At 38.8% G+C, this 13,824-nt stretch overlaps 2 protein-coding genes and 1 long non-coding RNA gene across 3 annotated transcripts in view; 1 reads left to right on the forward strand and 2 right to left on the reverse strand.

Moving 5' to 3' along the window:
- LOC134748978 (mucin-2) overlaps positions 1–3,163 on the forward strand; it is a 91,121-nt gene extending 87,958 nt beyond the window's left edge. Inside the window, exons 8-12 of the mRNA XM_063683846.1 lie at positions 156–293; positions 837–1,122; positions 1,458–1,643; positions 2,399–2,583; positions 3,020–3,163. Coding sequence (XP_063539916.1) covers positions 156–293; positions 837–1,122; positions 1,458–1,643; positions 2,399–2,583; positions 3,020–3,073 — 849 coding nt within the window. The 3' untranslated portion in view covers positions 3,074–3,163. The remainder of the gene's footprint in view (positions 1–155; positions 294–836; positions 1,123–1,457; positions 1,644–2,398; positions 2,584–3,019) is intronic.
- Positions 3,164–4,985: 1,822 nt separating this feature from the next.
- On the reverse strand, positions 4,986–11,156 carry LOC134749089 (uncharacterized). Its single transcript, XM_063683993.1, has 8 exons — positions 11,017–11,156; positions 9,957–10,182; positions 9,664–9,794; positions 9,039–9,161; positions 8,018–8,131; positions 7,529–7,568; positions 6,452–6,639; positions 4,986–5,537 (listed from the first exon to the last, which is right to left on the reverse strand). Exons 1-8 carry the CDS (start codon positions 11,107–11,109, stop codon positions 4,986–4,988), a joined length of 1,467 nt encoding a protein of 488 aa, XP_063540063.1. The 5' UTR covers positions 11,110–11,156.
- Positions 11,157–11,854: 698 nt separating this feature from the next.
- Positions 11,855–13,685, reverse strand: LOC134748771 (uncharacterized). The gene is made up of 3 exons (XR_010128432.1): positions 13,635–13,685; positions 12,695–12,815; positions 11,855–11,986 (listed from the first exon to the last, which is right to left on the reverse strand). It is a non-coding gene; the product is annotated as an uncharacterized LOC134748771 (long non-coding RNA).
- Between the last annotated feature and the right edge of the window lie 139 nt (positions 13,686–13,824).

The following is a 13,824-nucleotide window of genomic DNA, read 5'->3' on the forward strand; positions in this document are numbered from 1 at the left end:
GATTGTGAAGTTAGTACAGTTAAGATTAGAGAAATGAACTAGTTACACTAGTTATGTGTATATATTTTTTAACATTTTCATTGTTGCTTGCTTCGTTTTGGAGTGTTAAGTTGCAACATTAATTGTTTATAAAATCTACATTCTATAAATTACAGGGTCCGGGCAACATCAAGAACTACTACATCGCGTGCCAGGCGCCGCTGCCCAACACCGTAGCGGACTTTTGGCGCATGGTGTGGGAGCAGAACTCGCGCGTCATCGTCATGCTGACGGAGTACATGGAGAACGGTGTTGTGAGTATACCATTCAAAGGAATTTAGTTTTGAATAAAGTCGTAGGTTGTGAATTAAAGCTGAGGAAAGGCGTTCTAAATGAATCGCTAGCCATCCTCTCCTGCCGAAATAGGTGCGAATGTAATAGGTGATGGGTACGTCCGTACGTCGTACGGGATTCTTAGCTCTGGAAACGAACATTCTGATCGCGCCGTAAGTGTTTAGAGTTATTAGCTCAGAAGGAGACAACGCTCTTTCTCGCGGAGGTCCTATATGAACCGTCATACTTGGCATTATTACGAGTAACTGGGGGCCTAGCCAAAATGACAATGTTTGCAGATAACGAGAGAAACGTTATTGTCTCTCTATCACTCTTTCATATTAGTGCGATAGAGACAAACAGCGTTTTGTTTTTCTGCGACTGTCATCTTGGCTCTTTATCTCAATACTACCTAACTATCAAGCACATGAAGCGACAAAGAATCCCATCGCTTATTTTGATAACCTATACGCTCTGATTTTATCGATCCGGCATAATAACGAATTGCTCTTATGTCATTCCAGGAAAAATGCTACGAATACCTTCCTCCATCAGAAGTGTCGGACAACAAGCGGACCTTCGGCGAGTTCCAGATCATGCTCAAGAAACGCGAACAGCGCGACAAATACGCCGTCTCCAGCGTCCAGCTCATCAACCTGACGACCAGGACGTGGAGGGAGGTCACGCACCTCTGGTACTTCTGGCCGGCGAAGGGAGTCCCTGATGATTATGACTCGGTGCTGGATTTCCTTTCGGAAATGAGGAGTTATATGAAAGTTTCGCAGTCAGCCAAAGAATATGATGAAGAAGGTAAGTTTTTGAGATTTTTTTGGCATTTCTAGCAAATAATCTACAAAGTTAAATGATAGAAAACTGTTAAATACGATCAGTAAACATAGTTCATTTTTAAAAACTATTCTACAAAGGTTTTTCAAATCTAGTTTTCTATAAAGAATAGAATGTACACCTATGTACCTGAATCTTTATTACGTACGATATGCGACTAAATAATAGCATATTAAGTCAATGATATATAATATAATTATCCCTCCTAAATCCCTCTAAATTACGCTTTAACTACGGGAAATCCTGGCGCTGTTGGTGTTCAATAAGTAGAAAAAATCAATCGTGACTTAATATTCTAGGTGTAGAAGTAATTTACGGCGACGGCAGCCGTTCCTCCTACGGCAACCTGTCCAAGCTCCGAGAAGAGGGCAGCCCCGGCAACGGCGTGAACGTATACTCGCCGGCTAAGGCCGAGGAGATGATGCGACGAGGGCAAGCTACCAACGGCACGCTCAGCAGGATGAAGGCTGCGTCTGAAGTGGAAGGTACAGATAAATAGATTTTGCCTCTCGGGCCACGGTAGAGATGACGCAATGAGGTGAGTCACGCTCGCACGCTCGGCACGCTCAGCCGGATGAAGGCTGTATATAATGGTGGAAAGTAAAGTTCAGCAACCAGTAAACTGAGTTAGAAGTATGCTGACCAGACTATAGAAGATGCGGTGAGGCGAGTTACTGGTGGCACGTTCAGTAGGACGAAGGTTGTGTCTGTGGCGGAAGGTAAGGTTCAGCAACCAGTAGCAACTGAAGATGGCAGTCTAACGGCGTGAACGTGTATTCTCCAGCCAAGTTCGAGGAGACGATGCGCCGAGGTACCATTACCAATGTCACGCTCACCAGGATGAAAGCTGCGTCTGAGGTGGAAGGTATGGTTCAACAACCGATAGATATACAGATTTCGTCTTGTCGTTTAAGGTAGATGATGATGCAGCTGACCAACTAACAATGCCCTACTCTATAATTATTGCATTAAAAGTTTTTTTTTGACTATTCTTATTGAAAAAAATTATTAACCAAAAAAAAAAGCCACACATCCACAGCGCAGGCTTCGTCACATTACAATAAGCTCATCCACCTCAGGTTTCGTCAGGTTTATTATTTTGTAATCAGCACTTCAAGAAGACACGTCTGCTAACGGAATTTAAATGAAAAGTGTATGAAACATGAAAAGTTAATACCAATTAAGTTACATATTATTATGTTGATGTCATTAAAATATACATTATGAGTTATCTGTCCAGGAGTCCGACCATGTACGGTGGTATGCGCAAGCGGCGCGGGGCGCTCGTGCGCGCTGATCGCGCTGGACGTGTGTGCGCGCGCGCTCACGGCGCACGCGGCCGACGTGCCGCGCGTCGTGCGCGAGCTGCGCGCGCAGCGCCCGCACTCGCTCTCCAACCGACACCACTATGTCTTCCTGTATAAGGTTAGTAGTTAGTAGTACCTAGTAGCAAAGCGCCATTAATAGTAGAACAGGTATAATAACTGAGAAAAAAATAGTGCAAAAGTTGGCGTTTGACAATTTAGTTGTGACGTTTTTTCTTAGACCAATAAACCTTTTGAGCCAGCTCGCTTTTGGGTTAGGATAAATCAAAATTTAATACCAACCTTCCATCTGACAAACAATACGTGTGTGACTAAGAAATCGCGTTCAAACGGTTATTACATAAGGATGAAACCTAGCTATGTATTTAGATTCTTGGCTTATCATTCCGTAGGCAAGTTGTTTAAATTTCATTTAAATTTTTAATTGTTTAGATTTTTTGGGAACAAAAGTACTTGCCCATTCGTTGCATACCTATTTCGTCCTTGTATTCGTTCCATTTTCGACGCAATTATTAACATTTTTTATAAATTTTCAGGTGCTAAGCGAGTACGGCAACAAGCTGAACGGCGGGGGTGTCGACACCATATAAGCCCGCCCCTGCTGACTTCTCTCCATGACATTCAATACTAATTAGATAAGTAACGATTTATGCCAATAACCTACTGTACCCGAGAATATCTATCTACAACTTAATTTGGAAATAAAAAGTTTTAACAAATGCTGACGCCAATAACGTCATAAGATCAGATCAGATCAGATCCTATTGTAAGACAACTTTTTTAGCATTTTCACTTTCATTGTATGTCAGATTTCCTAAGACTAAGAGTTATTTTTGAAAGTATAATATATCGTTTGGATATGTAGTTGATGGACATAGTTCATATAGCTAATTTGATAGTCGAACATATAGTTTAGTAGTTGTCGGAAATATATACATATAAAAACCTAACCCCAGGAGCACCGAATCACGCTCCGACCTTGCACGCTCGCTGGGAGCTTGGGTTCCGTGGCCGAGGCCCAAAAGGTAGAAATGTTTTTTTTAAATGTCGTAGGTATTTTAAGATTTGTATCCAATGTGAACTAAATAATTTATTAGATAATTAGGTACAGGTTAGGTTATTGGCATAAATTAAAAGTGAGAAAACTATTGGGAATATACCAAAGTGTAAGTTACGAGATCTCTATAAAATTTGATCGCTCAAATATACTGATGTTTACCTTTTCATGTTTATGTACCAGAACTTAAGACCATTCTATAGATATGATTATTATATTTGTTACTTTTTATTTGCATTGCTATTAGGATGTTAATAGATCTTCATGATGATAAGCGTCAATAATATGTGACCGGGTAAACTGGATTAAAAGTAAACTATTAATAAGCAGGTATTTAATGTTGGGATTTATTTCCGTTACTATTTCTTTTGACATATGAGCCTATGATATATGTAGTAGGCACTACTACTATTAGTACTACCTAAGTATATGGATATTCGGTGCTGTTGGTGAAAATGAACTGATATGTGCACTTACTAATTAATAATAGGTATACTATTGGATACTTATGCCTATTATGAGCTGATTGTGTCGACACTACTTTTGTAATAATTATTCGAACAATTTAATTTTACTTAGAAGTTCAGTCCACTAGTCTAATTTATTTTTTAAGTACATATTTGCCAAATATGTCAATAATAATCAATTTATTTTCGAAACGCATAATTAAATCACAAAAATGAAAAACGTCATAATAATTTACAATGCGTAGTGATTATTGAAATCTGCTGTGATTTCTGTTAATTTCTAAGAAAATTTTTGCTTTGTTAAAAAATCTAGCTTTACAGTATTCCTTTAATAAAATATACCTACTTTGTAAGTTATAAGCGGCTTGTTTTGAAGTATCTATTTGTTGTAATGTAAGCATGTCCTGTGACGCAATTTTAATACTCTAAGATAATATCATGTATTCATGAAAATAATTTGAGTATTTTCAAAAACATACGTACCTTAGTGTATGAATATATTAACTATCTCAGTGCGGTATTCTTTTGTGTATAGTTTTCCTCTACTTCTTTGATTTTATGCGTAATTGTTAAAATTTGTTGTTAATTTGATATTTTTAAGTTTGTTATAAATCGCAGCTGAAAAAAATATCCATGATGTTTATTTATGGTATCAAGGCATTTATTTTATTTTAATATATGTATAATATGTGAAAGCACTGTTTGTCCAACACACGTAGCATAGGTATAGATATATGTATAGTATTCAGATAGGCTTCATGAATTACAATAATGACCAAAAACATAAAAAATATCATTGATTAAACTGTCCTTCATCAGTTGTAACAGCTGTTTTATAAAGAACGTAAATAATAAAAGTATAAAGGATAACATAACATTTTTACTTTTTTTACCTTACACGTTTAACAAACGTTAACTTTTTCAGACGTAAACAATAAACATAAAATAAGATTACATTTAAATACCAGTTATTCTAGTCTAGACTAGGAAGTTTTCATTTTCTTCTACAGCTAATTCCTCAGGTACCGCAATATCGTCTGGAAGGGTATCAGTAACTCCTGTCATGTCTTTTGGCATCTCAGAACTTTTTGCGGGATCGTCTGAATCATCATTAACTCTTCTAATATTAGCTCCTGTTGTCGGTGCATCATCATTCCAACTTTCTGGATTTTTTTCCATGTCATCCAGCTGAACTTCATCTATGTCGTCTTCCATCCAGCTCTCGCTTGACTCCGTTTCATCTCCCTTTAATTCACTAACAGCTGTGTCCTCAAGTGTTGAGCCATTGTCGTTATCATTCGGTAACTCTTCAACATAATCTTCATCAGCAAGTTGTTCGTTAAGCACATCATCAGCATCTTCAGATTCATAATCTGCTTCGTCCGCTTCATCTGATACTTCATTATCATAAAGATTCACTACGAGAGGCAAATCGTGGAAACTGATTGTCTTTTTTCCTTTGTTATTTTCAAGTTTTTTTTTGTATTTGTTGCTTTCGAGTTCCTCTTTGCCTTTGTTGTTTCCAGGTTCCTGGCAAGCATAAAGAAAAATCTTGTTTTTGTAGTTAATTAAAAAAATGTTAGTACCTTACCTACCTATAGGAATTTGCTTGTATGGGTAGATTAATAAGAGCTGGCGCGAAGTTTTTACTGAACTGTCAAGTTTCTCATATAAAATCCGCACCAGCTTTGGTGAATTAACTAGGTGAATCAGTTGCTTTTGATAACCTTTTATATGAACATCAACAATAGTTTTACCATCGGTATCAGGTCATTTCGTAACGCATTTATCTGTTCTGTAAGTTTAGTCACACAGATCGCAATTGATCGAACACTTCCTTAATAATTTTCAGTTATGTAGCTTATAAATAAAGTTATTCAAATAGGCTTAAGTATTTATTAAGTATTTATTTGTACCTGCCATACTATAATATCAATATGATTATAAAAGGTCACATAAAAATATCAAAATTTCAATCAAAATGTAATCATCTAAACTTCAATAGGTACAAATCATTTATCAAATTGCATCGTCATCGATAACCTCTAGTATATAGGTAATAAGGGCTTTTAGTTAATTTACGTTGTGCTTAAATTTGCAGGCACTTGTGTCTATTATGTCCCCCCCCCTACCCCTATCACCCCTAATCAGGCTCTGTGAAAATCCATAGCTACCATTAATCATGTCATGAGACTTATGACTCAGTCAGCATAGTTTTGAATGTCGCGTAAATTCAACTGGCGTAGGTTCTAAAAATAATGCAATAATAAAAATAAATAGCTAGGGAAATGTAACGCGCGAAACGCCTAAATAAAATGGACCAGCCGCGTCATTGAGCGACCTTTACAAGATGATCGAAGGGGTCAAAGAAAATACTCCAAATCGAGTGCATGTTTGGCAGTAGGACGTGCTTTTGCTATCCCTTTATTAAAAGAATCCCTTACACACGACTGGATCTTATTCGGATTGACGAGTTCGTTCGTGACGTAGTCGAAATTGGCGTTTTCCGTTTCTTTCTCGCAGACCTCGCCGACCTCTGTGATGTTGGAGGGCTGCCCGATCGAGTACGGCTTGTACAGGGGGAGTGACAGGAACGAACCAGCCAGGGACATAGATGAACATTTGCTTGCACCTGCATAGAATTGTAAAAGCCTTTTTTTACACAGGCGGAGCAGGTACTGCTACTGCTAATAACTTTCGAAAATATTAATCTCATTAAAAGATGTCATATATTAAAGAAAAAGTGACGAAGCCCTCCAGTGGTGAAGGCCGGAAAGCTAAAGATGGTGCGAATCCGGCCTTCACCACTGGAGGGCTTCGTCACTTTTTCTTTAATATATGACATCTATTACAGGTTTTAATTTATATAAATAGTAGTGTGACTAGTTAAAAAAACACAAACCAAAATATTTAATAAAATTATTTGATTTGTTCCCAAACTTGTTTATTCATCAGTAAATGCAGTAGCGACAAATAATCTATCATATATTTTCATGTGTATTTGCATAATATTTTTGGTTATTTCTCAGAAACGGCTCTAGCGATTTCTATGAAATTTATAATATAGGGGCATATGAAAACGACAATTCTATCAAACTAGGGTACAGTCAGGCTGCATGGAAATATTCTTTTCAAATAAGAAATTCAATAATTATAAATTACATTAATTGGTGTGTGTGAAGTTCCCAATCCGCATTGTGCTAACCTGGCTGCCTATTGCCACGTGCAATGAGTGGGACGTAAGTATATATATGGTCGTAATTATGATACAATCATTGTTTACATGATATCGTCTAATTTCACGATTTTTTTAATGAATGTTGCAAAAAATAGCAATATATTTGTTAGATTTTTTTGCCGCTACTGTATTAACCTAAAAGTAAGTAGGTAAGTTCACGAATTAACCCCCGTGTTAATGTATCTTAATGGTCATATTGACATTTATTTTTATTATTATCAATATTTTGAAATCATTTCAGGAAAGCAAATTCTATGCAATGATAATGAATTAGTTTGCTTACATCTCTTTGGGTGAACCAAATCTGCCACAAGCTGCTCCGACTGTTGATAAAATTATACTTTGTTATCGTTTAGCGCTTTATTCGTTGTCAAATATGAATGCCAGTTATAACTTCACTTTCGCTTACCTCACGAGAGAGGGAGAAAATAAGGAAAACAATTTGTAAATTGCAAGTGCTAACTGATATGAAGCTAGTCAGATCAGAGTCAGATGAAGTCAGTCACGTAGTTTTTTTTACAAAATTACGTTGTCCGATTTGCTTATGATGAAATATCTACTATTATTTTCAATCGCATGATAGGTACACAATTTGTGTCGGTAATTTTGAAGAAATTAGCAGGAAAATGTTTTTCCCGCTTTTTATCTCGATGTATTTGACGAACTAATGAATTATAAGCAAGTTATGTTCATGTTGAAACTTACTACCATGTAACCTATTTTGTGGTAAAGTGATTCTCTTATCCCTACTACCATGTTATAAACAACATACCTTAACTTGAAATCGAACTTTCTCGCCTGTCTCTTCCTTCGTGTGCTCCTTTTTGGAGTGCGGCTTGTTGCCAGCCTTGCGTAAACGTCGAACGTTGTACGCGCGATATGCTGCCTGTTACAGATTTCTGGATAAATTATACAGATCAGCGGTGGAAGCATGGTTCTATTTTTATCGCCTGTCACTATGCCTGACACTTTTGCACTTACATACTTGTTAGATGGTGTGGTAGAAGTGATAAAAATACGACCGTGCTACGGCCGCAGGGGCGCGTAGCTAATATGAAAATTGTTTATTGTCAATAAACGCCAATCGAAATGTAAAATGTCTCAGGATCACAGATGTGAAGGAAAAGTCACGTGATTATTTCCATACATTATGTATTTAAGTTCCGATTGGCGTTTTCTATGAACGATTGTCACCTTTTGGCCTCTTATTAAAAGTTAAGAATATAGACGTTTATTTAGTGAACCTAAAACTAAAATCTAAAACCACATTATTGTCGGTAGTAGTTTTCGGGCCCCTTATTAGTAAATGTGAGCGGATACGAATATCGGCAATCAAAAAATCGAATATCGTTAGTGTTGTGTGTCGACAGAGTACGTTCAAGTTGATAAACAAGACCAAGTGCGGGTAGTTCGAAAAACTCGCGTAGCTAATAGATGTCATAGATGTCAACTTTAGGCAGTCTTCTCCGAGACCGCGGGGATAACGCCGTCCTCGAAACGTTGAAGGTAAATTATATAACTTAATTATTATACGCGATAAAGTCCCGTTTTATAATTTAACAGTGTGTAAGAACCCTTAAGCCATTATTAAACAGCTTGTTCCTGTATAGGAACAAGCTGTTTAATAATGGCTTAAGGGATAATAATTATTGCTTATACAAGCAATAATTATTTATTTATGGTGCTGATTTGGTATTCATATCCTTCGCTAATCTTTGGTGTATCATTCCCAAAAAGTATAAATTGTGAAATAGTGTCTATCTTGTTGCTGCCTACTTATTTTAGTTTATCACCTGTATTTTGGAAGCAACGTAATCGTAGTTAATGTCTGGACTCTCAGTGACTTTCTTGTATATTTTAAGCGTGTGTTTTGCCGCTAGTGATGTCTCATGCATCTCGCTGTCTGTCGACGATGACTGTGAACAAGAAACTGTTACAGGGTCTTCATATCCCTGCTGTTTCCGAAAAAGTATCGTTGGTTACATTGGCCCACCAAGATCAAGTCTTCCAGGTAATACATAATACAAACCTATTATGCATAATGTGTGTGTGTATTATGGACTGGAAAAGTGTTAAGATTGATTCGTGCAACGAAATCTCTCTTTCCATAAAACAACCAACAGAGTGAAGTGGCGAGTTGACTTAAAAAAAAAGCAAGCGGAGACACGAATAGAAGAAACCTATTAGACTAGTCTTCGGATAGAAGGCATGCAGCGTCAGCGACAACGTCTCAAGTTCTGTACTTGGAAAAACAAACAATGCGCTCCCCATTCTATACTAAATATCTGACTATAAGAGTAGGATAATCGCTACAGGTACAATCGGACAGTAAAATATTTGAACATACACTTTAATGCCTTGATAATGGAAACGTGTTAAGATATTTCTAAAGCACCTGTAGATGTTCAAGTTAGTTACCTCGACTTGAGTGGATTTGTTGAGTTGGTGGCGCAGAAAAGCACGCCGCACCGCATTCTGAACGGCGGGAAGAGCCTTTGAATCGATGCCGGTTTCTCGCACTAACTTTTGTAGCAAATTGCCCTCTTTTACTGAAAATAGCAATTCGCGAAGGTATTCTTTAAACTTTAATGATCTTAAGTTTAAACATTCTGCTTTAAAAGTGAATGTCTTTCTTACACGAGACAAACATACACAGACACATTTAAGAAGCCAGTGAGAGACATACACACAAAATTGTAACTTCTACAAACCTTCACCGCTTGAAAAATACCCAGAGATAATATCCAAACTTTTCTGAACGTCATCTTCACTCAGCGACAATGCGCGAAGTTCGCCCTCCAAGTCGGCGCAGCAAGTGTTCGTGCAGACGTCGTCGCATACGCGCGCCGCAATGAACAGGTGCTCACGCGCAACTAGCAGTGAGGAAAGGTAGTCGGCAATGAAATGGTAGAGGTTTTCAGGTTGAGCGCGTAGTACCTTGCAAATATTAAAGGAAGATTAATAAAGAAGATAATGCAAACTTTTAAATACAAATAACGGCGGTTTAATTGGTAGGTGCCTTCTAAAAAGATGTCACCCATGCATGGAAACAGCTAGCAAATATGAACCAACTTAAAACCGTAAAAGTTTTTTCACATCACCTATTCGAAAAAGGGCTTATTCTTCCCCGTTAGGAGGGATCAAAGTGGCACTTTTCTTCCCTGCTAGGAGGGATCAACGTGGCACTTTTCTGTTCTAGGACACGATTTTTTTCTTTTTTTCTTACTATTTTTTTTAGGTAATTAATATTTAAAAACATAATAATTTCCTTATAGGTGATGTGAAAAACAGTATGTGTCACATGGTAGCAAAATTATTTCCACCTTGGGCGTTAACACTTGAATCCCTCACTACGCTTAGGATTCTATTTTAGAATCCCTCGCTACGCTCAGGATTCAATTATAGAATCCTTCGCTTCGTTCAGGATTCAATATACGCCCTCGCCGTAAATATGTCATTTTGCTCCCTTGTGACACAATCTACTATAATTATGCTCCTTTGTTCATTGATAGCGTACTTAGGTAGGTTAAGGTAAGCCTTAACACGTTCCCTGTCCTTCGCCCCCAATTTGGTGTCATGAACCCTTTTTTCAGGAGTCCGTGCTTCCACTTTGTCATAATAATTTTGTACGGGGACAGTGAACGTGGTAACATTACAACGTTCTTGGCGCAATAAGCACGGCTCCTGTAGTCGTCCTACGGGATCTTGAAGTCTAAAGGGTTTAACGGCGGTAGAACTACAAGACAAGTAGGTAAAATAGGAAATTCTTACTTCTCGGGAAATATCAGCCATCAAGTCCTTCAGTCCCTCAGGCAGGGCGAGCCGGCAGCTCTCTCGTATTTGGGATTGCAATAAGTCCTCCATTATTTATCAAATATTTATTAATTTTGCTAAATAATGTTGACATCAAACAAGGGCGAAAAATCAAGTAAGCCGTGGTTGCGAATAACATACATGTAGGATACATTTAAACTAAAAATAACACTTCTGAAGACCGTGAGCAAAGTCTAAAATAATAAGAAATAAAAGATTCATTAACTTAGCCCGATATTAGTTTTAACAGATTTTAAGAAATTACATTATATATTGACAAAAAATTATCTGTATTCGGGTAATTCCGAAAAGTTTAAAAATTGGGTAGGTCCCAAAAATTTACTCTGAATACGATGGAATTAGCCGACATTTTTAAGTACTTAGTCGGAATTACCTGAATAGGTAGGTACACCTTACGTTTTTGCCGCAGCTGAAGAGAGCCTAGGGTGGGGTCCGCTCGGCAACTGATCTCTCTACAGAGATACAGAGACGTACCTACCTATGTGGAACGTTTCTGGACGTGGCGTACGTCTCTTTCTTTATAGGTACATAATTGCGAACTAAATAAACTAAATTTCATTCTGCTAAACTTGTAAAAAAAAACAGAAATATAACTTCGATCGATGAACTACGACACGACTAGGAATCACTGTGGTGAGTTTATACTTCTTCGCCCCGTTGTTCTCCTTCCTCGGTGGTATCCATGGCCGTGGCGTTGGGCACGGCTGTGGCATCCGACACGAATCTCTCGTCGCTTTTCGTGAAAAACTAATTTTATAAATAAGGGGTGCCACGAATCAATGAGTGTGAGATTAGTCCTCTCCGCCCTCCTGCGCGTCTTCGTCGGTGGCGTCCGTGGCCGTGGCGTCAGGCACGCTGGTGGGGTCCGACACGAAGCTCTCGTCGCCTTCCGTGTGCGTTGCATCTTCTATAGAGTTCAATGAGTAACCTTTAAAACTAAAACCAAAGTGTAAAAATCTTCCCCCCAGTAAGAAAGGGATGGCGCTTTTTGTTTTCACTAAATTGTCAAACGTCAAATTTAGACAAACAATAGAGTTACCGTAGGCTGCGTTTCCACCAGATGCTCTAGGTTGCGTAGCGAGGGAAGGGTTTGGTAAGAAATTATAGCCGACTAGATCTGCGGTAAGCGAGGATAGGTAAATAAAAAAATACTTCCTTACACAATTTCACTAAGCCCCACATAAGGCTCAAGAAGGCTTGTGTTGTGGGTCTTCTCAGCAAACGATATCTACTCTGAAAACGATATCACAATACTCACTCATATGACTCAGGAACAAATCCTGTTCCTATCTGTGCTAATCGTACAAATAAATGCCGGTAACGATCGGGATTCGAACCCAGAAGCACCGGTTTCATAGGCAGGGTCACTACCGACTGGGCCAGACCGGTCAAAAGTAATTCTAATCCCTCGCTATGCATCCTCCTCGCACATCTCTGGTTGAAACGCAGCCTGATGTACGGAGCCGTCCAGCTTCATTGTATATACTAATTTGCAACACTAAAATGGACTAACTTGCTTTTTTGACATGGACTGTTATTACATTTCATTGGCAAAGACGATAGGTTACTGATGACAGATGAGAAGTTACTATGATAGATGTACGGTTGAGCTAACCGGTGATATCCTCGGCGACTTCCTCGTCCTCTCCGTCGGAGTCCAGCGCTGGGACCAGAGCGGGCACCTCAGGCACTTTGTGCACCTCGCCAATTTTCTCGCCGAAGATCTGTGGCGGCTCCTGCATGATGTCATAATATTAACTATAAGTTGTTGTACCAAGGACAATCTCAAGCAATAAAAATATAAAATAATAACTCAGCAAAAACAGCCCCACCGCTGGCAGAGGCTCAGATTCAAGGACAAGATGTGTTATAGTCCTATCGAGTAAGAATAGCGACTCGAATTGTCGACTGCCAGCGTATTTCGGAACGGCTTGACTCCTTGGCGCTGCGTAGAGATGTGGCCTCGCTCTGCATTTTCTATCGTGTGTATAACGGGGAGTGCTCCGAGGAATTGTTCGGATTAATCCCTGCCGCTTCTTTTCGCCATCGCCCTACGCGACAACATTACCATCCTTACCACTTAGATGGTTGGCAGTCCTCAACTGTGCGTTTCTCTAGAAACTTCCTGCCTCGCACAGCTAAACTGTGGAATGAACTGTCGCCTGCGGTATTTCCGGACCGATATGACCTTCAAACCTTCAAGAAAAGAGCGTACTCCCATCTTAAAGGCCGGCAACGCACTTACAACCCCTCTGGTGTTGCGGGTGTCCATGGGCGGCGGTAATCGCTTACCATCAGGTGATCCGTCTGCTCGTTTGCCTCCTATTTCATAAAAAAAAAACCCAAAGCGAGTTGTCACATAAACCTTTGAATTGCTACCTTATGAACAAATATCCTTCGCTAAATAGAAATTTACGACTGCACTGATTTCATTTAGTAACCATGTTAATTTACACTTACACCCTATAGAACACAAAAGCTAACCTAACCTTTGTACTCCTTTGGATGATTTGGTGCGATTATTGATTAACAAACAATGTACATAGGATACATACCGTTGCAAAGGAGATTCTAGGAACGTTAGTAAGAGACGGAATGCTTTCATCAGTTTCATCTTTATTTGAGTGTAAGGAATCTACGATGCCACTTGAATACGGCGTTCGTGGCACAACACGGCGACCTACAAAATTATTGAAATAGTTAATGAATTGTTAGGTAGCGATGTTTTTAAGTAAGCACTACACG

This window comes from Cydia strobilella, chromosome 17, assembly GCF_947568885.1.
Source record: "Cydia strobilella chromosome 17, ilCydStro3.1, whole genome shotgun sequence".
NCBI classification, from domain to species: Eukaryota; Metazoa; Arthropoda; class Insecta; order Lepidoptera; family Tortricidae; genus Cydia; species Cydia strobilella.

Bases quoted from the DNA above. Each gene is read 5' to 3' on its own strand.
- LOC134749089 (XM_063683993.1), bottom strand. From the start codon at position 11,109: ATGGAGGACTTATTGCAATCCCAAATACGAGAGAGCTGCCGGCTCGCC. The intron at 8,132-9,038 runs GTGATAAACTAA...AATCTGTAACAG, and splicing joins ACGTTGCTTCCAAAATACAG to GCAGCATATCGCGCGTACAA. The intron at 7,569-8,017 runs GTATGTTGTTTA...TTTTATCAACAG, and splicing joins AAGTTCGATTTCAAGTTAAG to TCGGAGCAGCTTGTGGCAGA.